Source organism: Typopeltis vanoorti, chromosome 16 (assembly GCF_054136105.1).
Source record: "Typopeltis vanoorti isolate ZY-2024b chromosome 16, IOZ_Tvanoo_1.0, whole genome shotgun sequence".
Classification (NCBI taxonomy): Eukaryota; Metazoa; Arthropoda; class Arachnida; order Uropygi; family Thelyphonidae; genus Typopeltis; species Typopeltis vanoorti.
In genome coordinates, this window is record NC_143564.1 from 95,941,487 (window position 1) to 95,968,690 (window position 27,204).

Below are 27,204 nucleotides of genomic sequence, written 5' to 3' on the forward strand. Positions count from 1 at the left end.
AAGTCCATGATCAGGACTTATACAAGATTTCTATGTACTTATTAATCTATCTCACTAATGGAAGGCATTTATTATTATTATTTTTTGAAGTGCATTAGTGCCGTGACAGATAGTTAGAATTGGACAGTAGATGTATTGTTTTTCACTTTTTTTTTTAAGACTACAGTTTCGCTTTTTTTTTATTACTGCTTTTTTTTTTAATCAAGTTCATCATGAAGAGAAAAAATGTTGAGATTTGTATAATTTTCTATTTAGCAGGATTGAACCGAAGACAGTCCTTTGCAAAGTTTCATGCAATGACAATAGAAGCTCCAATTACCAAGGTAAGTATCTGTAGCAAATAGCTTTTATAATACAGATACGTTTTAATCATTTGTTATTGCCGTCGTCATCATCATTAAACTTCTATACAGTCAAAAAACATATCACTGAGGTCTGTTTTAAATATCACAGAATGTTTTATTGTACTTTGAATTTTATTTGAGCACCCACCATCCTTTACAGTCCTGATAAGTTTACTTACCACTCTTTATGCAAAAATCCTATTTCTCTGTTGTTTACTCATGTTACATGATTTCTGCAGATGGCTTCCCTGTTCTTAACCCAATCTCTCTTCTTTCTACTCTTTAAACAGTGCTCCTCATATGTCCCAACTTTATCACTTACATTTCACAATACTAATATTATCCCCTTCTCCCTTTTTTGTATTTAGTTCTTTCACTGTATGCCTTGTTAACATCTGGCATACTAAATCTACTTTATCTCATTCTAATCTCTCAAATCTTTCTTTTGCTGTCTTACTGGCAATAATATATATGTCACCAGGATGAAATAATCAATCTCTTTTTTTAACAGATTTCAGTTATAATGATTTTTTTTTTCTTTCACTTAAGCATTTTTCTGTACTTTTGTAGAGTAACTATCAAAGTCACATCATTGTTAATGGATCTTTTGTTATAATGACATAAAGAGAAGACATTATATTTTTCCTTATAAAGCCAGGTGATCTGCCAAACAGTACACATAATTGAAAGTTTATTTTTCACTTGGTTAGAGTATAATAAATTTAGTTTAATCTTTTATCCAAGTGTGAGCAAACAAAGTTTGCGCCTGAAAGTATCTTCAGGACTGGGGTAAGGTGGTTTTGTACCACCTTACCCCAGTCCTGAAGATACTTTCAGGCGCAAACTTTGTTTGCTCACACTTGGATAAAGGATTAAACTAAATTTATTATAGTACACATAATTAACTGGCATATTAGAATGTAAATCAGAGACCACATGAATGTTTTCTATATAAAAATATAAATATGCTTTATTGTGTCTTCAAAAATAAATAATTACATTAATCCAGAATCTGATAAACAATAAATGCTTATCAACACACTAAATCAATACAATAAATGCATTCCAGGTGAAAGCAAGAGGAAACATTCTATGAACTTCAGAATTTTTGATGGTATTATATTAATATTATATTATTGTAGAAATTGTACACCTTTGCAAAATGATGCATAAAAACATGAGGATAACTTTAGCTGATAAGTAGTTTAAGTACTGTGGTATTATATTAGAGTTAATTTGTAAATTTTATTTTCCTTGGCATGAGTAGAAAACCCAGTAAAAATACAAAGTATGTAATTCTGAAGGAATAGAATTTGGGCAGGAAGATAAGTCTTTTTGTTAATGATGTAAAGTATGGCAGAGTAGCTAATTGTTTTTATGACCTAAGTTCTTTACAGGATGATCTTAAAATACAGTAAATTCTGGTTAATTGGTCCACCAGTTAAGATGAGCGAGTGGCGTTGTATGGCGACTCCATTATTAAAGGTGTGCTAGAGGATAAAATGCACAAGGTATGTTTTCCAGGCAGTAAAATAAGTAGAGTGATTGAGGCATTGGATATGAGGCAGGAGCGAGCAAAAGAGTTAATTGTATTAATTGGTACAAATGATTTGAGAGAGAACAAAGAGCATGTCAAAATGAATGTCAAGAGACTGCTTGGAAAGATAAAAGAGAATAGTGTGACAGGAAGGGTGGTCAGTGTGTTGCCTAGGTATGATTGTGGTGAAATGAGGCGGAGAGCAAGGATTATGAATGGTATTCTGGCTGAAATGTGTGAGGAGATGGGAGTACAGTTTGTTAATGTGTGGAATGAGTTTGAGGGACGAAGTGAGCTGTATGGGAGCGATGGACTGCATTTGAGTGGTTATGGTGTGAGTCGCTTGGAGAGACTGCTGCTGGAAGGTAGAGAAGTGAATAGAGAAAATGAATCAGATCGAGAGGGGAGTGATGTGGAAGAGCAGGAGAGTAAGACAGGAGAGATTGAAGAAGTGGAAATGAATGGAGAGGTGAGTGATATGAGTATAGAAAATGAGAGAATGGGTGTGCAAGAGGAGCAGGGAAATGGGGAGGCCCAGGGTGGACAGGGATACACAGCGTGAGAAAGGTGGATGCTCCAAGAGGAGGTGAGAGCATGTGTAGGCAGGAAAGTAATGGGATGACCAGGGATCAAGAGGAAACAGATGTTGTTGCAAAGGGTTCTAAAATGAAGAAGCAGAAAGAGAAATGGCCCCAGTCCAGCATGGAGAGAGCACATCGAGTGAATGGTATCAGTGAAACTAGCTGTAGATCCAGAAATGAGTTGTTGTGTTTGTATACCAATGCTAGAAGCATAAGAAACAAGGCAGATGAAATGGTTGCACTAATTGTGTCTGTGTACCCAGAGATTGTTGGAATAAGTGAGACATGGTTAGATGAGGACGACATCCTGACAGGAATAGAGATGGAAAGGTATGATGTGTTTCGTGAGGAGAGAAGGGATAAAAAGGGAGGGGGAGTGCTATTGATGATAGAGAAAGAGTTGTGTCCAAACAAGGTAGAGATGCAAGAGGGAAATAGGGCCAGTGGTTTTGAGGCAGTATGGTGTGAGATAGAGGTGAATAGAATCAAATACTTGGTGGGATGTTGTTATAGACCTGGTAATGTGGATGGTGGTGATAGTGAAATGTATAGTCAAATAAGCCAAGCAAATAAGAAAAGGGTGATCATTATGGGTGATTTTAATTATGGCAATATAGACTGGATTGAAGAGATAGCGACTGGAAGTAAAGAAAATGAGTTTCTTGAGTTTTTGAGGGATAACTACCTCAGACAGTATGTAACAGAGGGCACACGAGGATTAAGGGTCTTGGATTTGGTCATCTCATCAGAGCATGTAATTATAAATGAGGTGTCAAATCATCCACCAATTGGTTAAAGTGACCATGAGGTGATTGCCAACAGTGCAAGGACCCCTGTGAAAAAAGGGTATATGTGGAACTACAAAGGGGGTGATTATGAAGAGCTCAGGAGACAGCTGGCGGTTGTTGCATGGAATGAGGAGTTAGCTGGAAAAGAGATCAATGCAGCTTGGGGGATTTTCAAAAACTATTTAGTAGATGCAATGTCTAAATGTATACCATGGGTGAGAAGGTTAAATAAGGTAGGTGTGAGATGGATGAATAAAGAGATTAAGCATGCAATACAGAAAAAAAAGGCATTGTGGAGACAGCATAAGAGAAGTGGAAGTAACCAATTTCATGAGGTCTACAAAGACCAGGCAAGGAGGGTGACTTGGTTGGTGAGAGTAGCTAAAGAGAGATATGAACAGCAGTTAGCTAATGAAGCCAAAAAGAATCCTAGGGAGTTCTTTCGATATGTAGCCAGCAAAAGAAAGAATGATTATGGAAGGATGACATTGATTGGAGGAAATGGTATAAAGACAGCTGTTGCAGAATGTGTTGTGGAGATACTTAATGAGCAGTTCATAAAGATCTTTCAATCTTGTGAATTTGACTTCATGGAGAGATTAAGAGCAGTTGATGATGGGGAGGAGAGACTGACTGTAAGTGAGCAAGAGGTGTTTGGGGAGTTGAGTAAACTAGATGTAAATAAGGCTGTGGGACTTGATAATATATCACCACGTATTCTGAAGGAGTGTGCCAGAGAGTTGACACCTGCCTTGACATATTTTTTTAATACGAGTCTTGCACTTGGTCAAGTTCCTAAAGAGTGGAAGGAGGGCAAGATTGTGCCACTTCATAAAGGAGGTGATCGAACTCAAGCATCAAACTATAGGCCTATCTGTGTGTCAGGTGTTGTGGTTAAGTTGTTGGAGAAGCTTGTGAGAACTAGGATCCAGAGTTGGGTTGACAACAATGGTATAATCTTTGATGGACAGCATGGATTTGCTAAAGGGAGGTGATGTTTTAGTAATCTACTTACTTATTACAATAAAGTGACTGCTTCCTTGGACAGAGGAGAAGGATACACAGTAATATACTTGGATTTCGCAAAGGCTTTTGATAGAGTACCTCATGATAAGTTGACAGTCAAACTAGAGCAGATGGGGTTGGATATTAGATCAGTGCATTGGATTGGAGACTGGCTATCTGATAGGTATCAACAAGTTGTGTATGGGGGTGCAGTATCCAGGAAAAGGAAAGTCACTAGTGGAGTGCCTCAGGGGTCTGTTTTAGGGCCATTACCATTTAACTTATATATTAATGATATTGGTGAAGATTTGGATGGAGATATTCAGTTGTTTGCAGATGATGCAAAGTTGGGACGAACCATAAAGAGTAGTGAAGATGTTGTGGCCTTGCAAGAAGACTTGAATAAATTGAGTGATTGGGCAAGCAAATGGGGATGTGAGTTCAATGTTGCAAAATGTAAAGTTTTAAAATTTGGAAAACAAAGATGGGATGCAGAATTTATGCTTGGTGAGAATATATTGTTGGAAGTAGAGGAAATAAGAGATCTGGGGGTGATAGTGGATAAGGATCTAAAATTTAGGGGACACATCGCCAAAATTGTGAAGACAACACAAAGACTTCTGGGAATGATGCGGAGGACACTGACATGTAGAAGTAGGGAGATACTTGTTCCAATGTATAAGGCTTTGATTAGGCCACACTTGGACTATTGTGCCCAGATTTGGTCACCGGGTTTTCAGAAGGATGAAGAGATGTTGGAAAGGGTCCAAAGGCGACTGACTAAGGTAGTTTCTGACCTCTGGAATGTTGAGTATGAGGAAAGATTGAAAAGATGTAATTTGCAGAGTCTCGTGGAGAGAAGGAAGAGGGGAGATATGATAGAGACCTACAAGTTGGTAAGGGGTTGTTATAGGATCAATGGTGGAGAAGTTCTACAGAGAATAGTGGGAGATCAGGGGAGAACCAGAGGTCATCCCTGGAAACTGTATAAGGAGGGTGTGAGTAAGGGAGTGAGAGGCAGGTTTTTTTCGTGCAGAGTTGTGAGTGATTGGAATGACTTGCCTGAGAGCGTGGTGTCTGCAAGTAGTTTGAATGTGTTTAAGACACGGTATGATGAGATGTGTGTGTAAGATAAAAGGACCTCCTAGATGAGTCTTTGACTCCATGAGGTCTTGTTTAATAATAATAATAATAATAATAATAATAATAATAATTTCAGGACAAGTCCAGAAGAACAAAAACAAAATGAGATTCGAGACACAGTGGTATTTAATTGGGCCGACTAGTAACCTCTACCACATGTAATGTTGGAAAAATTATTTAATCTTTCTTCAAAAATTTAGTGCTGATGACATTTACAATGCTGATGAAATGGGGCTGTTTTATCATGTGAAACTAGATAGTTATATGTGTTGTGAGCATGTGATGCTGTTCGGATCAAAGAAAGCAAAAGATTGTCGCAGTTGAAGTATGTCAAGAACTGATAAACAAAATTTGTTAGTTATTGGAAAAAAAAAAAAAAGGGGCCAGGACTCATTACTTGAAAGAGATTAGAATGGAGAACCAGTTCAGTAGATGCATACTAGCAAACATGCATGGATGATATCTGATTTTTTTTAAGAATTAGTTTAAGTTGGGACCCAGAATTACACTAAATTTTTACTGGTTATTGCATTTGCTAGGAGGTCAGCACAAAAATTAACCTTTTTCAAGAAATACAGTTTATGCCCATAGATAGTGAAGGATAAACAACAAGACAATTCAAAATTGTTTTGTTCACTGTTTTAGGCATTCAATCAATCAATCACAGATATGCCAGATGCAGCCAGTAGTGGAAATGATGTCCATTAGATATGAACAAAAATGCCTACCTGCCTAAGATAAATTAAGGATCACCTAGACCCTTTCTCCTTCCCTGGTGTCTACAGCATCCCCTGCCAGTGTGGAACTTAAGTCTTCGGAAAGACTGGATGGATGAACTACTTTGGGCAGGAGAAAAGAATACAAAAAATACACCTGGAATGAAGAATGAAAAAGCAGACTCTCTCTGAACATTGGCTGTAAATAATTAATTTAAGCTAATAAATTATTTATTGGAATAAGTGAAATATGGTTGGATGAGACTGACATCTTGATGGGAATAGAAATAGAGGGATATCATGTTTTTCATGAAGATAGGAGAGGCAAGAAGAGAGGGAGGTAGGGCTGCTGTTCTTGATAGCAAGAGAATTATGTCCATGCAAAGTTGAGATACAAGGAGAAAAAAGTGGCAGTGGTTTTGAAGCAATATGGCGTGAAGTGGAGGTTGATAAAATGAAATATTTGGTGGGGTGTTGCTACAGGCCAGTGAAAGTGGAGACAAGGAAATATGTAAGCAACTTGATTTAGTGAGCAAGTAAACAGTGACTGTTATGAGTGATTTCAACTTTGGGAATATTGATTGGAATGAAGAGATAGCATCAGGGAATAAGGAGAATGAATTTTTTGAGTTCTTAAGTGACAACAGTCTAGCGCAGTAGGTAATGGAGGGCATACGAGGGCTAAGAGTCTCTTAGATCTGTTTATATCATCAGAAGATGTCATTGTGAACGGAGTGTCTAATCTACCCTCTGGTTGTCGAGAGTGACATGAAGTGATCACCTGGGTTGTAGCCAGTTGCATGACAACTTCTATAAAAAGAGATATATGTGGAACTACAAGGCTGGTGATTATGTAGGAAAGCTTAGGAGACAACTGGGAGATATAGTGTGGAAAGGGGAGCTGAGTGGGAAAGATATAGATGCTGAATGGGCATTGATCAAGAGCTATTTAACAGCAACAATGTGTGAGTGTATTCCATGAAAAGGCTGAACAAGGGAGGAGTAAAATGGATAAATGAAGAGATTAAGTGTAATATCTGGAAGAAGGTACTGTGGAGGCAACACAAGATGAATGTTGGTAATGATCAGGTGCATGAAGAGAACAAGGAGAAGGCCAGGAAGGTGACTCAGTTGGTAAGGGCAGCAGAAGTGGAGGTATGAGAAGAAATTTTTGTGAGTTCTTTTGTTATGTGGCAAGTAGAAGGAAAAATGATTTGGGGAGGACAATGCTAGTTGATGTGTCATCAACTAGCACTGATAACCAATGCAGAGGATATAGCTGAATTATTCAATGATCAGTTTATCAGTGGATGAAAGGTGGATTTCATCCACCTTCCCCATCAGCCCCCTCCTCAGTTTGCTGACTGAGGAGGGACTGTTGTGCATGAGCAGGAAGTATATGAGGAATTAAGTAAACTTGACATTAATAAAGTACTAGGATATCACAGTATATCAGTATGTGTGTTGAGGGAATATGCTATGGAATTAATAGCCTCCTTTAGTACAACTATTTAACATGAGCCTTGCAAACGGGTGACTCCTAAAGGAATGGAAGGTGAGAAAAATTGTTTCACTTCACAAAGGAGTGAGGATAAGAAAAGGCCAATATGTGTTTAATTAATTGGCCAACACATATTGACAATCAAATTATAGGCCAATATGTGTGCCTAAGGTTTTTGCTAAGGTGTTAGAGAAGTTGGTGAGGCCCAGGAATCAGAAGTGGGTTCATAATAGCAGTATTCTTTATGAGGGTCAGCTTGGATTTGTTATAGGAAGGTCATGTTTCAGCAGTTTGCTTACGTATTACAACAAAGTGATAAATTCACTCAATAAAGGAGATGCGTATACAGTAGTGTACTTGGATTTTCCAAGGTCTCTGATAGGCTGCCACGTGACAAGTTAGTGTCTATACTGAAACAGATGGGATTAGAAAGCAGACTAATAAGTTGGATAGCTGATTGTCTGTTCGACAGGTATCAGTAGGTTGTATATGGAGGAATGGTATTCCAAAGAGGAAGGTCACTAGTGGAGTGCCACAGGGATCTGTTTTCAGACCATTATTGTTTAACGTGTAGATGGTATTGGGACTAGCTTAACTGGGGATGCGTAACAGTTTGCTGACTACAAGTTAGGAAGGGCTATGAGAAGTAGAGCAGATGCTGTAGCCTTGCAGTAGGATCTGAATAGACTATATGAGTGGACAAATGAATGGAGCCAGCAGTTTAATGTTGCATAGTGCAAGGTAGTACAATGAAATTTAGTAGGCATAGTTTGAATGCAGAGTATACAATCGATGGAGAAATTTTGGGGGAGGCAGAGAAGATGAGAGATCTGTGAGTGATGGTGGACAGAGACTTGAAGTTTAGAGGTCACATTGCTAAAATTGTAAGAACATTCTAATGTATTATGGCAATAATGAGAAGGATATTGATATGCAGAAGCAAAGAGTCTATTAAGTTAGCATCAGGTTTATGGAATGTGAGATACAAGGAGAGATTGAGGGAATGCAACTTACAGAGCCTTGTGAATAGAAGAGGAGATATGATTGAGACATATAAGTTGGTGAGAGGATGTTACCAGATTAACATGAAGAAGATATTTCATAGAATAGAGGGAGGCAAGAGTAGAACTAGAGGCCATCCATCGAAGCTGTATAAGGCAAGTGTGAGCAGGGAAATGAGAAGCAGGTTCTTTGCATGGAGTGGAATGCATTGCCTGAAAGTGTGGTGAGTGAATTAATAATTATGATACAACTTCTACCCATCCGTGTTTCCACCTCTCTCTCTCTCTCTCTCTCTTGTACATCCAGGTGGTGTTATTGTAGCATCACTGAAAAAAAAGGCTAACTGCTTGGCATTGTTATTTTGCTCCAACTCCTCCTGCATCGATGAACAAGGTAGAGTATCACCCCACTTCAACAGCTCCTAGTCTTGTTATAAAGATCAGAAGAATCCTACCTAGTTTGGATACAAAAAAGGCTTCTGGTGTTGTTGATATCTCCCCTAATTGTGCTTAAAATTTGTGCTAAAGAATTCATTCCCATCTTATATTATAATTATAATCTTTCATACTCATTCGAGATGTGCTTTGCATAGAAACAAACTTATATATCCAACTCATCCAAAAGAAAGGGAGGAAAAATCCATCCATCACACTATTCTACCATTTCACTTACCTTAGATCTATCAAAAATAATCATGTTATTCATTAACATTCTACTCCTTCAATACCTGAAAATCCACCAATTACTTAGTGATCATCAATATGGATTTTGTCAATTTCCATTCACAACTGATCACCTTGCCACCATCACCCATCTTTGGGCACAAGTTCTGGAAAAGTTTGGTGAAACTCTTATCATTCTAGGTATAGTATCTTGCATAAAGACTTTCCTATCATATTAACATGATTAAATGTCTATCCTTTGTGGTTGGATTGTCAATTTTCATAGCATTTAATTAAAAAAATATGGAAAATAAGCAACATTTGTTACAGGGTATTCAAACTTAAAGTATTGTTTTTAAGGCATTGTGTAGCTCCATCCAGAGATCCAGATGCTGCAAAACTTTGCTGGAATACATGCTTAAGCGATAGTTGTGTTCAAAAATTCATCACCAAGAGGCAGTGTAAACACCAAATGCGTGGATTAATATCCACAACTCAGCAGATGCCAGGAATGTTTAAAATGATGGACACAGGATTTTTCCTATCATTCTTGTTGTTAATACCATCCACAGTGATGGCCCAACGTGCTTTGCTCATGAAGCTGTACTACTTAAACAATTGCAATGCTGTTGCTGCAATCTGCAAATTTCGTCGCCTGAACAAATGTCAACAAGGTCTACTATCTCCATATGCTCTGCATCAAATGATTAGTCCTTTTGAAGAAACATGATCAGTGGGAGTTAGACCTGACAAAGGTCACAAACCAGTCAGTTCACAACAAGTGAACAAAGTTTCTCACTCAGCAGAAGAGTTGCAACCCAGCTGCATTAATTGCCTAAAACCCCCTAATTAGGGGATTCAACCCATCTCAGACAGACAAACTGACAGGAATGATTATCCAGCTGGCAAATTGCAATTCTGCTGTGGTTGGATAATTGAAGTGATTACTGTGGTGGTATTTGTTATAATTAGTCCATTGTATTACATTTGCAAAAACTGATATTATATCTGTGTATATTAAATGCTATTTGAAGTGCCCAGAGTTATTGAAATGATAATTGTGAAATGCAGTCATTATCTTAAATAGTATTAAAAAAAAATTTTTTTTTTTTCAGGTAATTAATATGCTACTAGCTACACAAGAAAACAGTCCCATGTTTGTAGCACAAGCTCTAGATAGGGTCTTGGACATTCTCCGTAGCACTGAGTTGTATTCACCACAGTTTAGTTCTTTACATTATAGTCGCCCAGAGGACCAGTTGACATCTGATCTCGTTAGTGGCTTGATTACGGTATGTAATGTACTTCAGAATGAATATCTGATGTTTAAGTATATTATAGACATACTATATTATCATTATTATCTTCAACCTCAATGTAGTCAGACTCATCATGGGATGATATTTTGAGTCATTTCTAATTAGCTATGGATTTTATTTTATTTTCTGTTGTAGAGGTGAATGAAGTGTTTTGTTTGGAAGAATCATGGTGATTTTTATAGAATTGCCAGAAAAAAAAAATACAGCTTGTTTTGGCTTGGAATATGATAACAATTTTTCATCACTGAGAATATAATGCTTGGTACTGGAAAATTTTCTGAAGAATCACGTTGCTCCTAAATTTATTTAAAGCTGGGAAAAAAGCTAACTATACAATTAATGAGTAAAGTTTTGAAGAAGGTGAAGCAGATGAGATATCTGGTTGTGGTGGTTGTGGAAAGTTTACAACAAGAAATTATATTCTTGTTTTAATTCTATACCCAAGTGTAAGCATAAGTGCAAAGTAACTTCACAACTAGTCTACATGTATATAGAAGTTGACTTCACATCAGTTGTCTTAGTATCCCATAATGCAAAAACATTATGGGAAGGCTCATAACCAGGACTGTTTTGAGCTTTATTGAGGTCTGATTAGTGGGAGCCAGACACAGATCTTGCATCTGACATGTTTTTCAGTTTTTATTGTTATTGTTTTTATTATATTATTGTTTTTCTGCTATTATCACATAGCTGGTATTATAGTGGGATGTTTACATTTCAACTAAAACAATAATGTTAGTAAAGTAGCCTCTTCTAAATTGCCTTCTCAACCTTCTAGTTGTACTTAGATTATTAGTGTTATTTTTATTTATTATTCTTTTTTTTGATGCAGTTTTTTTTCTTTTTGAAGATTAAGTTTCTTGTCCTCTTATTTCTGATGTTTTCATATTTAAATCTAGAGCCTTCGTAGCTCAGTCAGTATAGACAAAGCCCTTTGATCGGAAAGACCTGGGTTCTATTCTCGCCCATGAGGTGAGGAACCTTTATCTGGTTTCTTTCAACAAAAGGTGAGTTAGCCAGTCGCATACACAAGTAGGGTTTATTTCACCAGAAACTTGGGTTTTTCATCCCCCCCCCCCCCCGAACAGGCAAACTAGCCCTGTGAACACACACATGGATTACAGTCAGGAGTACTTAAGACCCAGCCATAAGCTTGATTCGTCAGCTATGCCAGTCCCAAACCCAGATAAAATTAGGGGGATTGAGATGGTGCCATACCTTCCCATAAAAGGGGCTCATGGCTGTTGTATCATCATACAAAATTAATTAATTAATATTTAAATCTGATCATTGTAAAATTCTTTATTTTTGACTAATTCAAGTATTTAATTTTCATTATCTGTCTTAAAGAAATTCATATAAAAGATCCAGCATTGCTTGCTGTTTCCAAAAACAGAATGATATGATTCAATTAATTACCAACAAAAGAAAATTACTGAGCATTGGTGGGTAGAGCGTGAGCTCTAAAGCCACTGATCAGTCCTTAACCAATCACATGGGTTCCTTTATGTTCAGATTCTAGACTCTAGCAGCTTCACTAGGTTAACCTATATTATGTACTAGATTTTATTATTCACATGTTTAGAAAGTTGAAAAGCATGAAAAGCATTGGAATTTTAAATAGTTAACTAATTCCACTGGAACAAATCCCAACTTCCAATCAGCAGAATTCCTGATTAGCACCATCAACATAAGAAGCATTCATGGAAAATAAATGGAACTAGCAGAAGAATTGGATAAGTGCCAGATTGACAAAATAGGCTTGACTGAAACAAAGAAGATGAAAACAGGTGAGATCTTTCTGTGCAATAAATACAAAATGTTATATTCAGGCAATGACAATCAAGGAAAAGAAGGAGTAGCCATAGTATTCAACACAAAATACAAGGCTCATCTTCTTGAATGGCAGGCAGTGTCAAGTAGAGTGATGTGGGCAAATATCAGAATGGGGAGCTGGACAGTGAGACTTATCTGTGCCGGTCCACTTATCTCAGCCGACACAATGAAAAAGGAAAAGTTGGTCATCCTCGTTGGAGATCTAAACAGCAGAGTAGGAAATGATTACCAGATATATAGAAGTATCCTGGACAAATTTGAAGAAAAGAGCAAAGCTAATAATTGCGATACTTGCTCGATTTCTGTTCAGGACATGGGCTAGTTATTACTAACACTATGTTTCAACATAAAAATATGCACAAATTCATAAAGAGAGAAGATGCAAGAAATAAGAAAAGTCTCATTGGTTATGTTATTGTCGATAGTATTCATAGACGAAATATGCTTGTGCCAGGATAAGCTGAATATCATTGTTGGATTGTTTAAAAGAAGAACTGAAGAATAAATGGCCAAGATTGGTGCACAAAAAAGTGCCCTTTCATCAAGACAAAGCACCATCCCACACAGAATGGGTATTAATCATTCCCAAGAAGAAGAAATTGGAACATTATCAGAATTAAGAGGGAATGAAGCAGGATCTTTCTTTCTTTCTTTCTTTCTGGCAATAAGACAGGACTGTGTTTTGACAAATTCTCCAAGTTTTCTTCACTTTACTTGAGAATGGCAAGGAAATTATTGCCCGAGAAAATATGAATGCCCCAATCATTTGGGCACTACATGGTTTCTTGAATGAAGAACATCATCAATAAAACCATGCATAGAATTTGAAGGTAGAGGAAGATTATTGATAGGAGGAAGAGTCTGGGTGAGAGCAGAGCCCCCTGGAGCACTGCAGCACTGATAAACAAATCTGTCAGGAAGCAATCCACAATAAACAACTGAGAGGAAGCTGGAAATCTAGTCAAAAGGGTAGGAGAAAGGCCATAAGATGATAGCTTGTTGAGAAGGCCTGAATGCAAACACAATTTCATACCCTGGATATGTTAAGGGTAACCACATGAGTTTCTCTCATCTTTCCCCAGCCTGTGTCAAAAGGTGAATAAGATTAACAGAGAGCAGCAAGGTGGTCTATTATAGAATAAAAATAGCAGAATCCATCCCGGTGATTACTAGTCAACTGATGGGCCCTGTGGGTAATGAAGAAGCCGGTTGTCAGTAACCTTCTCTATCACTTTCAAGAATACTGAGGTGAGAGCAATGAGGCAATAGCTTCATGGCTGTGCCCATTTCCCTTTTTAAGGAAAAGGTTGATAAAGGTCTACCTTGTGCTGCCAGGTAGACACTAGATGAATAGGACAGCTTATACAAGAAATACAGAATGGTGTTAATTACAGAGCACAATCAGTCACAAGTAGAACTGGAAGGACATCATTTGGATCCTCTGATGAAAGACAAGAGAAGCCATGCAGTGAGTAATTTATGGCATTGAAGAAGGTGATTTACTTCTGTCATCCATACAAAAGTTGGAGGAAAACACTGATGCCATGAAATCTGCCCTATCCTTGTTTGATAATTATTACCATAGTACCATCACGATGTGAGAGGTCCTCGGAGTCTTATGAAGTCCGTGTTAGAGTTGTTGATAATTTTCTTACACTTGTTTTGGGTATAATTTAGGCTAAGCAGGAATTTTTAACTTGAGCCATTGAATATGAGTGGTGTTTTTTGATGAGCTGCAAAGGCACATTTTTAAAAGAACTAGGGCTTGGGTTGCAGGTTTGTGGCCTACTGTGGAGTGAGGAATAAAGGTCCCCATTCCAGCAAGGATTATTTCAGTTATTTGGTCAGGAAAATGTGAGCAGTAATCTGATCCAGGAAAAGAGGTGCAGAAATCATGGAAGGATTATTAGTAATTGTGCTGATGCTTGGCATCCTTCAGGAAGATTTGAGTAAGCTGAATAGGTGGGCTAATGAATGCAGATATAAGTTTTAATGTGACTGAATGTAAACTCTTTGAAATTTGGGATCAACCAATGGATGGTTGCATACTCTATTGGTAGAACTATACTAGAGAAAGTGGAGGAAGCAAGTGATAGATGATAGATATTTGAAATTTAGGGACATATCATGAAGGTGGTGAAGGTAATTGAGAATTGCTGCAGCACTGAGAAGGATGTTAACTCTCAAGATAAAAGAATGATAATTCCACTATATAAAGATCTGATAAGACCACATCTATATTACTTTGTTCAGATTTGGTCACCAGAATTCGTGGGGAATGAAGTTTGTCCCGGAGAGGATACAGAGGAAGAAAACAGTGATTATACAGATTGTCAATGTTGGTTATGAGGATATACTGAGAGCAAGCAAACTGCTGTGTTTGGTGGATAGAAAACAAAGGAATGACACGATTGAGAAATTTAAACTATTAAGAGATATTTATAGGATTGACACTGAGGGAGATTTTTCATGGCCTGTGTAGCTCAGTGGAAGTGGCACTTGCATTCTCTGCACTTGGTCACTCGAAGTTAGACTTAAGTTCAAGTCTAGTTGCTGACTGGAGGAACACTTTCTCTGAGCCTTTCTTCGACCTGTTTCCAAGTTAGTCGATCTTTGGCATGGGCAAGCTGGTTTTTCATCCCGTAAACTCAAGAAAATCGACTGTAGTACCCACATTATTTCAGAACGTAATATATCTGGTTAGGGTTTGATACCAAGTATAAAGGCCTTGCCTACACCCTATAAGGGAATAAAAGGTGTTAGCTGATTTTTTTATTTGTTTTTGAGATTTTTCATATGGTAGACCAAGTGGATGAGACAAGGTCCATCACTAAAAGTCGCTGAAGAAAGTGATAAGTAAGAGGGTGAAAAGCAGTATATATTTGCATGGAGGGTGGGTGGACCATGAAATGCATTGCCTGTTATGATGGTGAGAGTGCAGACTATGAAGGAATTTCAGGAATAGTATGAAAAACATGTTGTCAGATGGGACCTCCGATAGTGAATCTTGTGTCTCAATAGTGGTCTTTGAATAATAGTAATAATAAAATTTGTCTTTTATCATTTATCTAGGTGCAGTAACATTGCACTAGCTTTCTACTTTCTAAGAAAATAAACATAGCATTTACTTTTGTAAGATATTCAGAATCGCTTTCTATATATTATCTCTAACAATAGATTACTTTTCTCTCTGGCTCTAATAGGGCAGTAAATCTGGAATTAGAAGGTTTTCTCATGAAGCATCATTAAAAGGTATGAGCATCTTAACAAGAAATTTAATAGTATGTGTTATGAAAATTAATAAATTTATAATAATTTTTTTTTATTTTTAAGACAATTATTTTAAATGTCATCATTTGTCAGTTTTATTTTTTTTAATGATAGTCCCATCAACTTAAGTATTAACCTTTAGCACCATGAATGGGTTAAGAGTTAGAGCAGTGCTGTCCAACATCTACAAGCCAGTAGGTCAACTTGTCTTACAGATGATTTTTCCATTGGTTTTATGTAGGTTAATGGCCGACTACAAAATAATAATAATTTTATTTATTATTATTTTTTATTTTTATTGATTTTTAAAATATTTACACAATTACAATAATCATCTTTAGTGCCATTCTAGCTTGTAATTTTTACAAAATTCAGCATTAAATGCTGCATATGTGATTCAGTTTCTACATTGCATTTCAATTAAAATTTTGATAATAATACTTTTTTGCATCTATATTTACAACATGTGTTCTTCTAATATTAACAATGAATTTTTGAATAATATTAACACGGAATTTTTGAATAATAATAATAATAATAATATGGTAATTTCTCAGATAAATTACATACATGTGATTACTACAGATGATTATTACATTTTTTGCATGTTTACATATTATGTATAAAATAACAATTTTTTGTATTTTCATCGTACAGAGTATTTACATATTTACAATTAATGCATATTACACTTGATGCTCTGTACACAGTTTAAGGCACATTATTTCTTTTCAATGTTTTCCTTTGGATACAAATTCACATACCTTTTTTTTATATATATATATATCTGTATCTTCATTATTATTAAACACTGTACTGACTGTTTTGTTACATAATTTGCAGTCTTTGATTATGAGGATTATGTGTAGATGAATGAGGTGATTTAATCCCACCTACTTTGAAGCTTGGGTTAGCTTTTATGAAGAGAGTGGGATTAGCCTTCACTATTTATGTTGTTGTTACTGTTTATGGATGGGATGTAGGCATTGAATGCTGGTGATTTGTGATGTGTATATTAGTGTTAATGATATATTAACTTTGCTGGTATATTTTCCAGAGTTCGTGTTTTAATGTTCTGTAGTTATTTACATGTTTTAAATTTCTTGGTAGGTTGTTGAGTACCATGGGTATCTGATGTGATCTCACCAAAGAACCATATGAGTTGTTGAAGGGTGTAGGGAAGTAGAGAGTTGTTGTGGGTCGTGTTATACGATATGTGTTTCCGTTGTTTCGATAGGTGATGTTGAAGTAATTCCTTAGTAATATTATGTAGTGTTTTGGATTTTTAATGCTCAAGATTCTGTGTATCACCATGTGCTGGTCAAATATTGGCTGTTGCGTATAAGGTGTCCTAATCACTGTTGACATAATTTTCCTATGTAATATTTCTAATTTTGTTAGGTGGCTGTTTGATGTGTTTACATAGCCTATTATACTGTATCTGAGTAGGGATTCGCAGATACCGTGATATATAGGAGTTTTTTTATATTAGATGGAATAATGTCTTTTACTTGGAAGAGTTTTGCTGCGAGGATGCGGAATTTGGTATGTAGGTATTCTATATGTTTTGTCCATTTAAGGTGGCTATGTAAAGACCAAGGTATTCTGCATATGTTACAGGTTTGATTTTGGGACATTGGCAGGTTTTTTTTTTTTTTTTGTTAATGCAGCGGTATGTGTGACAGTGTATCGATAGTGGTGCGAGGCATGATTCTCGGGTTGTGTATTATTAACATCTGTGTTTTGGTGCCATTGATTACAATTGCATTTTGGTAGAAGTATGTTGTGATTTCATTTAGGTCTTGTTGTGCTTTGGAGAGAGCCGTGTTAATGTCTCTGTGGATTGCTAGTAGTGCAGTGTCATCTGCGTACTGAAATATTTGACTTCTTATGACCAGGTTATTAACATCGTTAATGCATATGTTGAACAGAGTGGGTGATAATATGGTGCTTTGAGGGACATCGTGTTTTATTTGTATACCCTGGCTGTGACATGTACCTATTTTTGTTACTTGTGTTCTGTTTGAGAGATAGTTCCTGAACCAGATATGCAGTGTTCATCTTATAGTATATAGTTCATCTTATAGTTTGAGTAGTATGTCATGTTCAAGTGTATTGACTACTTTGGTTAAGTCAAGCAGTATAAGGATGGTGTACTTGTTTTTGTCAAGAACTTTGTTTATTGCATCGCCAATATCTTCTAATAATGCAATTGTGCTTTTTGTTTTCTGAAAGCCGTATTGGTTTTGTGAATTGATGTTCTACTTCTGTAGATAGTTCTGTAGTCTGGTGTGTGTTATTTTTTCTAGAATTTTTGAAATGACTGGTAGGGTAGCTATTGGTCTGTAGTTCTGAGTATCGTTTCTTTTACCATGTTTATAAATTAGCATAATTATTGCAGTTTTTAGTTGTTGTGGAATAATGCCAGTGTTGAATATTATGTTTATGAGTTTCAAAAGTATTGGATTTATTTGTTCAAAGTGTGTTAAAAGGTCTGAGAGTCTTATTTTGTCTATTCCTGGAGTGGTCTTTGATTTTAGCTGTAAGAATGCTTCTTTCAGTTCTTCCTGCAGGTGGAAAATACATAGTTTGTTGTTGACTTTGTGTCGGTAGTTTTTTGTTGATTGTAGGTAGATTGTTTTTTTTTGAGTTGTGTGATATTGTTTGTGAAAGCATGGTTGAATGAGTCTGCTAGTTCCTCTTGGTTTGTATCCTGACCGAAATTTTTTGCAATAAAATCTTGTGCTGAAATTTTCTTTTTTCGAGTTACTAATTCATTGAGTGTACTCCATGTTTGCTTCATGTTGTTGTTATATTCCATGAATTTTTAGAAGTAGTAGTGTCTTTTTGTCCTACGAATTTTAGCTGTTAGTTGATTTCTTGTGTTTTTGTAGAATGTTTGTAAATGTGTGTTACTGGGTGACTTTTTAGTTTTTTCTATAGATTTTCTTTTACAGTAATACTATTTAGTATATCGCCATTTATCCATAGATTATTGTCTGTTTGTCGTCTCGTTTGTGTAGGCTTTGTTGCTTTTTTGTATATTTCTGTGAACTTTAGTTGGAAATTCTCATATAATGTTACAGGATCATTTATTTTAAGTAGGCAATTCTAGTCTGTATTTTTTACAAATGATGTTAATCACTGATGATGTATATGTATGGATGGGAGCCCATATGTTGATATGATCAATGCATGATTGTGTTAGTGAATTGTTAGGTATTTCTTCTCTTGTTGGGGAGTTAATGGTAGGGTTTATGTTGTACTGATTGTATATCAAGGTATGTGTTGGTGGTTGAAGAAGCTTGGTCAAGAGTATTTATATTAATATCTCCTATTAGGATGAGCCTATGTGTTGTACGCGGTTCGATGTCGCTTAGCCATGCTTCTAACTCATGCAGAAAGCTGAGTGGATTATTATCTAGTGGTCTGTATATTATATTTATTATGTATTTGATACTATGTTTGTCACTATTTGTGATTTCCAAAATTAGTGTTTCTGCATGTTCAAAATGAGTTTGTTTTTCAGTCACATTGTATTTTTCTTTGATAAATGCCACAATACCATCTCCTCTTTTGTTTGGTCTACATAAGTTGTAGGTTTGGTAATTATTAATGTTGTATGCGTAAATTTCTGTGCCATGTTTTGCAACTTAGGTCAGTATTAGCTCATCTATATTTGTCAAGGTGTCGTTGAGCAGTTTTATCAATGTAAGCCAGTGTTTTTTTATACTTCTTATGTTTGTGTGTATGATTGTGAAGTTGGTATTGCTGGAAATGTTGTCTGACCATTTCTTCAAAGACCTTGAAGTTTATATTGTCTGACTGGATATGTTCGCCTGTATTTGAGGTCTCCATCATATAGTTTTTAAGTGATTTCTAATCTTGTTCTTAAGGATGTGAAGAGTTAGTATTTTATATTGGTATGCGTGTAGGTCAGATTCTTTTGCAATTATATAAACTCTAGTGTTTTCATTCTTTCTCATAAATATGTGAATTCTTAGTGCACAGGAACTTGTAGTTTTTCTTTGTTTTTGTCTTCCTTGCTTGGTATAAAAGATTTTTAAACTATAGAGCCCAGCGTTCAGATATATAGATTGGTGTTGGGAGTTTCTCGTCAGTTAGGATTGATGTTGTCGGCCTTGTTTTCTTGCTTGCTGCAAGGATGGAGTCTCTCAGACTTCTGCGGGTAAAATGAGCAGTGATTAGTGGCAGTCCAATTTGTTTTTTTGTGGGCCTTGGTTAATATAGGTGATGTCTGTGGTTGTTACTTGAATGCCAATTTTGCTGCCGATTAGTTGCACTCATCATCATCAAATTCCTGACATGTACCCTCATGGGGTGTACAGGATATGATAGTACTACATGAAAAATTTACATCATTACTAACTTCCTATCTACAATTTTCCTTCAAATCAGTCTGTTACTTGTCAAGACTCCAACATTACCACATCTTATATTTCTATCGTCTACGACACTTTGTACCATATCAATCCACCTATATCTTGGTCTTCCTCTGGGTTGTTTTCCTGCCAACTTGGCAGAGAACACTGGTTTTGCTAATCTTTCCTCGCCCATTCTGTTTAAGTGACCATACCACCTGAGATTAGCTCTGCTAACGCATTCCTGGATGCTGACAATGTCAAGTTCTTTCCTAATATCCTCATTTTTAATATGATATTGCCATTGATGCCATCTGTTCACGCCTTTAATCTTTCTCAGGACTCTCATATCTGTGGTCTCTAGTCTTTGGTGAAGTGTTTTACTTCTGACCCAGCTCTCCAATCCATAAGTTAAAACTGGTTTGAACACTGTCTTGTATACAACTACTTTAGTGTTCCGATTAATTTCTCTCTTATTCCATGTGAACTTCATATGGAATAAAGCAGGAAGTCAATATTCCATATTGACTTCCTACCATACCAGCTTTGTTGATTCTGTTATATATTTCCATATTTAATTTACCATTTTCACTAAAAAACGTGCCTAAGTAGCTGAAATGTTTTACTTGTTCCACAGGTTCCCCATTCAAAACACAGTTGACATTTTCAACGATTATTACTAAATAGTTTAGGGAAATAACAACGTAGACTAGGATATACATTAAAATAACTTTTTAATACAAATACAATATTTTGGCAACGTCACGTTGCCATTTTCAACAGGAACTTGTGAGCAAGACACGTGCAAGCAGGCACAGCAAACAGTAAATGAGAACGAAGCAGGAAGCTATTCCTTCTAAAGTCCTACTGGTGCCCCCTAGTGGGGGCACCAGTAGGACTTTAGGAGAAGGAATAGCTTCCTGCTTTCGTACTTGTATTTACTACGGTGAATGATCGTGGCTTTCTTCCACTGTATTCTATGGTGGGTATCCAGAGCATGGTCTGCAAGACCAGAGTGGCTGTATTGGTGGAACTGGATGTAGTCCTTGTGTTCTGTAATTCTGATATTGGCTGTCCTGCCTGTTTGGCCAAAGTAGGACAACTTAGAGCTGCAAGGGACCTGGTATACACCAGGTAGGTCTAAAGGGGGGGGGGTCTTTAGTGGAGCGGATAAGGGATGCCAATTTCTTATATGGTCTGTAATAAAAAGTTAAGCCGTGTTTTTTTAGGATTTTTGTAATTTTTTTCCGAGGTGCCTCTGATATAGGGTATGGTGATGTATTTAGAGTAATCCTTGTTGTGAGGGTGGGGGGGGGTTGTGGTTTATTGGTTTCAATATTTTTTGGATTGTTTTGGGAGGGTAGCCATTGGCTGAGAAAGTATTGAGAATGTGGTTTAGTTCTGTGGTTAGGGCATTGTCATTTGAACAGATAAGTTTAGCCCTGTTGTGTAGTGTTTTAATAACAGCATATTGTTAGTGAGGAAGGGTGGTGGGATTGTTGGTGAATTTATCTGCCTGTATGGGTGGGTTTTCTATAGACTGAGAAAACCAAGGTTCCATCAGGTTGGCGGGTGACTAGTGGCAGGTGTCTAAGAAAGGAAGGCAGTTGTTTTTTTCTTCTTCCAAGCTGAATGTGATTCTGGAGTCTTGGTTGTTTAAGTGTGTTAGAAAGGAGAGGATTGCATCGGAGCCATGTGGCCAAAATAGTGAACACATCATCTACATATCGAAGCCAAATGGTTGGTTTTTGTGGGGCGGAGTTTAAGGCTTTCTCTTCAAAAGTCTCCATATAAAAGCTGGCTAAGAGTGGGGAGAGTGGAGAACCCATGGCTGTCTCCTCTATTTGTTTGTAGAATTTTCCTTGCCAAACAAAATAGCCTGAGTTCATTGTGAACTGAAATAGGGCTGTGATATCGGGAGGAAATTTAGCTTGGATTAGCTCTAAGAATTCTTTGAGTGGGACATTTGTGAATAAGGAGGAGACATCAAAGCTGACCATTACGTCAGTGTGTTTGAGTGTAAGGTTTTCTATGCTGGCTGTTCCTCATTTACTGTTTGATGTGCCTGCATGCACATGTCTTGCTCACAAGTTCCTGTTGAAAATGGCAACGTGACATTGCCGAAATATTGGATTTGTATTAAAAAGTTATTTTAATGTATATAATAGTCTACGTTGTTATTTCCCTAAACTATTTAGTAATAATGCATAACCAACACCTAAGCCTTCCACTAGAATTTTCAACGATTCTACCTATTTTCATTGTCTTTGTCTATTTATTGCTGATCTTCATACCATATCTGTAACAACAGTTATTCAGTTTAGTCAGGGAATCTTGCAAACTTGTAGCAGATTTATTTAGAAGTATGACATCATCCGCATAAAGCAAACAGCTGACATTAACATCTCCAATTCCGATATCATATTTAATACCACTTTCCTTCATAATGTAATCCATATAGATAATGAATAACAGAGGGGAGAATGTACATCCTTGTCTCACACCAGATTCAACATTAAACCATCTTCCTGTACTTCCTTCAGTTTTAACTGTTGACTTGCACTCAAAAAGACTAAGTATTGCTTGATATAATGCCCCAATAACAACATATAACTGTATTGTATTGAATAGCTTCTCTCTTGGCACCTTGTCGTATGCCTTTTCCAGATCGACAAAACTTAAATACAGATCTTTGTTATATTCCCATTCTTTCTCAACTAATTGTGGTAAAGTGAAGATCTGACCTGACAGCCTCTATTTGGCCTGAATCCAGCTTGTTCATCACCAAACTTTTCTTCCACAATTCTTCTCAACCGTTTCTCAAGTATACTGGCATAAATCTTGCCCAGAACACTCAGTAGGGAAATACCTCTGGAATTCTCACATTCAGTTTTATTTCCCTTTTTATAAATGGGTACTATGAGAGCTCTACTCCAATCATTAGGAATTTGTCCCTCAGTCCAGGCCTTCTGAACTATGCAGTACAGCCACTGTAAGACTTTTATACCACCATACTTCAGCATTTCTGGTCGAATATCATCTATTATTATTTAAATTAAGGGGATATTAAATCCCACATTGTTTTAAAACCGAATAAGAAACTTAAAGATTGGAATCAAAGAGTTTCGTGCCGAATATAGTAACTATAAAAGTATCGGCGACTACTAGCGTAGGCTAAAGCATGTAGTCCAATACTTAGTACAAACTAGGGCAACTCGTATCAAAGGAGGAGAAAGTTCTGATCGCTATTCTTAGTATTTTCCATAATGTAAAACCCATCTCCTAGGAGATATATGATGTTATACATTATATTGGGAGGTCACTACCCAGACCAGTTTAGATCTTTATTGAGATCTCATCAGTGAGTAGCTAGACCAAAATAATACTAAGGGTATAGCAAAAAAAACTTATATACTTTGCTATATGAGTTGTCAAAAAGATGCACCCATAAATTTTTAAAATAAAGAGCCAATAGGCTTCATTTTGGCGATGTAAACATTATTTAAATTAAGGGGATATTAAATCCCACATTGTTTTAAAACCGAATAAGAAACTCAAAGATCGGAATCAAAGAGTTTCATGCCAAATATAGTAACTATAAAAGTATCGGCGACTAATGCACGTAGTCGGAGTACATAGTACAAACTAGGGCAACTCGTAGCAATTTAAATAATGTTTACATCGCCGAAATGAAGCCTGTTGGCTCTTTATTTTAAATAATCATCTATTATTATTATTATTATTATTATCACTAGCGGAAGATCCAAACTAACAAAATAATATCTGTCATATCTATTCTTGAATTCATTTACAGAAAAAGAACTCACAACTAAGTCAGGCAATGAATTCCACTCATTCACCACCCTCCAGGCAAAAAACCTTGTTCACACACCCTTTTTAACCACACTTTTCTTTAATTTCCTGGGATGACCTCTTGTGCTTCCATCACTATCACACAGCTGAAACATTTCCCCTGCATCAATCCTATAAAAACCTTTCAGTAATTTAAATGTTTCTATCATAACCCCTCTTCTCCACCTATCAACCAACCTCTGCAATCCACAAGCTCTCAATCTATCAATGCAGGGAGCATTTTTTACATCACTCACCAACTTAGTCGCTCTTCTCTGAACCCTCTCCACAGCCTCCTCATCTCCAAGGAATCCAGGTGACCAGACCTGAGCACAGTAATCCAAATATGGAAGTATAAATGCTTTATAAAGGGGAATGATAACCTCTTTATCTGTGGATACCAGCGTGTTCCTGATGTCCTGCACCAGGGAGAAAACATCACTATTAACAATAACATAGTCAATGAGACTTTTCTTATTCCTTGCCGCTTCTCTCCATGTGAATTTGTGCACATTTTTATGTTGGAACAAGGTGCTAGTAATAACCAGTCCATGTTCTGAGCAGAAATCCAACAGGTATTTGCCATTATTATTAGCTTTGCCCTTTTCTCCAAATTTTTCCAAAACATTTTTGTATGTCTGACAATCACTTCCTACTCTGCTATTTAGATCCCCAAAAGGGACCAACTTTTCCTTTTTCATTGTGTCAGTAGCTTTCTCTAGAACCTCAAAAAATTGCTCCACTTCCACCTTAGTAGAACCTTCTGTGGGACCATAGGCACAAATAAGTCTCATTGTCCAGTTCCCCATTCTGATATTTGCCCACATCACTCTACTTGAGACTGCCTGCCATTCAAGAAGATTAGCCTCGTATTTAGTGTTGAATACTATGGATACCCCCTTCTTTTCCTTGATTTTCATCTGAATTGGATGAATATAACATTTTATATTTCTTGCTCAGAAGGATCTCACCAGTTTTTGTCTTTTTTGGTTCAGTCACCCCTATTATGTCGATCTGGTACTCATCTAATTCCTGAGCTATCTTTATTTCTTTGCCATTAAGACTTCTTATGTTGATAGTACCGATCTTTAACTCTGGTGATGTTGAGTTGGGGTGTGTGCTTTCAGATTTGTTCCAGTAGCTGACTTTTCGCTGTTCGCCTTGGTTACCTGGCAAAAACAATGGGGGCCTTGTTTAACCGAGCGATGCCCCAGCCGGCATGAAATTTTGTCATGTACTATCATTTTGTATATTGGTTTAAGCCAATAAGAATACAATTTGGTCGGCTAAATCCCAAATTGCCAGCCCATCCTCGTTCGTTCAGTATCCAGGTAGATGAAGTTTTTTTTCTTTCTTTTTGTAGCATGTACTCCATTTGACACTTGAGTATGTTTACCCCTTTTCGCAATTTTTGTTTTCTTGCTTGAGTGTTTCTTGTGTTTCTATTGCTACCGTTAATTTTGTCTTTATTTCTCACACAGTTCCTAACATTTCTTCAACAGTCATCAGTCATGTTATTGTATTGTGTGTACTTTTCATACTCCTCGAATTTTTTTATTAATTTGTTCCATGTGTGTATTTAGCAAATCTTTGTATGTGTCAGGAAGGGACTTACTTTGATGTGCGTCATTGCTTTTCTTTGGTGTCTGTTCTTTGTTCCTCATTTTTTCATGGCATTGTAGACAGCACCACTCAGTTCGTTTAATGGCTCCTTTTGTTTTCCATGTGCTTTCTGAGATCCCAGAACATTGGAAGTTTTGTCTTCGGCCACATCCAGAACAGTGCGGCCTGTCCTCTTCATTGCTTAATGGCTTATTGCACTTGTTACAGCTCATTGTGCTTGACCTTCACTGTCTTGGTGACCTTTGGACTTTCTTTCCTTTAGCAACTGTAGTGCGACATCGTTTGATCTTTGTTGGGTGATAACAGCAGTTCACTCTATGACTTTCAGCACACAACATTTGGATATTACTTAGCCGATTTTGATGATTTAAATGTCCCTGTCTTCAGCATGACTAGTGGAATTAAATAGCAACAGTTTCAAATTAAAAACATGAGTTAAAACCACTTCAAACCTATATAAATGGGAGCAGTGATAACATTGTGAGTGCATCCGTCTGCCTACTTTGAGGGTGCTGCGTAGGCAGACGAATAATAATAATAATAATGTCTCTATATAAACAAAGGAAATATTATTTCATAACAAGAAATTTTAATGCATTTATTATTTAGTTAATTAATAAATGTATTTAAAATATGTATTGTACTTTCATTTTTGAAAATAAGTAAATTTATTACTTAACAGTATATCAATGCAAAAGTGAATTATTTAATGTGAGCACTGTGGACAAAACTGCTTGGCCCTAAATTTATCATTATTATTATTACACGACACCTCCAGGGAGTCCAAGGACTCATCGAGGGAGGGCACCCACTCCACAACTCTCCATCTTCACCAATTACAACGAACTGCATCTACATCAATGCCATCTGCTCTCCCACCACCAGTAGTATTTTCACAGACAATCTCAAACATCCATGCCCACGGTGGGATTCTAACCCGCAGCCTTTTGGCCGGAGAGCCCAAAGGCTGCTGGCTCGAATACACTAACCACTCAGTCAATCAGGCCAGCATGGATATTTTTGCCATGTTGATATTTTTTGTGATGCAAAGTATTTGTTTCAGTGTTTTATGCTTAATGCAGTTCATGTATTTTGTGATAAATTTCACAGAAAAATGCTCTCTTTCAGATATATGTACTGCCAGACATAGAAGGTATTTGAAGTCCAAAATCTTTGTTTGGATCCTCTGATAGAAGTTAAACAGATTCATTCCAGTTTCACTTCTACATCTTATATATACATACATACTTCATTTAAATGGGTAACACTTCTAGTTTGAAATAATTTTGAAACACACACATCTGTAAATCCATTCTATCACTTTAAAGTTATGATAATATTTGTTTTTAGTAGCAGTGACCAAAGTTTTTTACTCTTCGTGCAGTGCAATCTACCATTTGGACAGTGCTGAGCTAGATAATGTGGGGGCCCTGCTGGTGCTTTTTTTTCAAGTGACTTCTTACTTTCATTAAGTAGGTCAATTTTATTATTGTTGTTGTTGTTGATGTCTTGTCCTTTGAAGAGTCTTAGATATTTCCGTGTGTTCCTTGTACTGCTTTGGCTATGTCGATGATTTTGTTTGTATAGAGCTGTTGTTCAGGATTAGGATCTATTTCTTGCAAGGCTGCTGTAATTGCTGGACA

The 27,204-nt window shown here is 36.7% G+C and overlaps 1 protein-coding gene across 2 annotated transcripts in view; it reads left to right on the plus strand.

The window, feature by feature from the left end:
* The window catches only part of Pde8 (phosphodiesterase 8), a 464,293-nt gene that overhangs the window by 298,294 nt on the left and 138,795 nt on the right, over positions 1-27,204 (plus strand). The window contains exons 11-13 of one of the 2 annotated variants that reach the window (XM_090406572.1): positions 256-323; positions 10,395-10,571; positions 15,638-15,686. In XM_090406572.1, coding sequence (XP_090262698.1) covers positions 256-323; positions 10,395-10,571; positions 15,638-15,686 — 294 coding nt within the window. The remainder of the gene's footprint in view (positions 1-255; positions 324-10,394; positions 10,572-15,637; positions 15,687-27,204) is intronic. The other variant, XM_090406573.1, reaches the window with a different exon arrangement.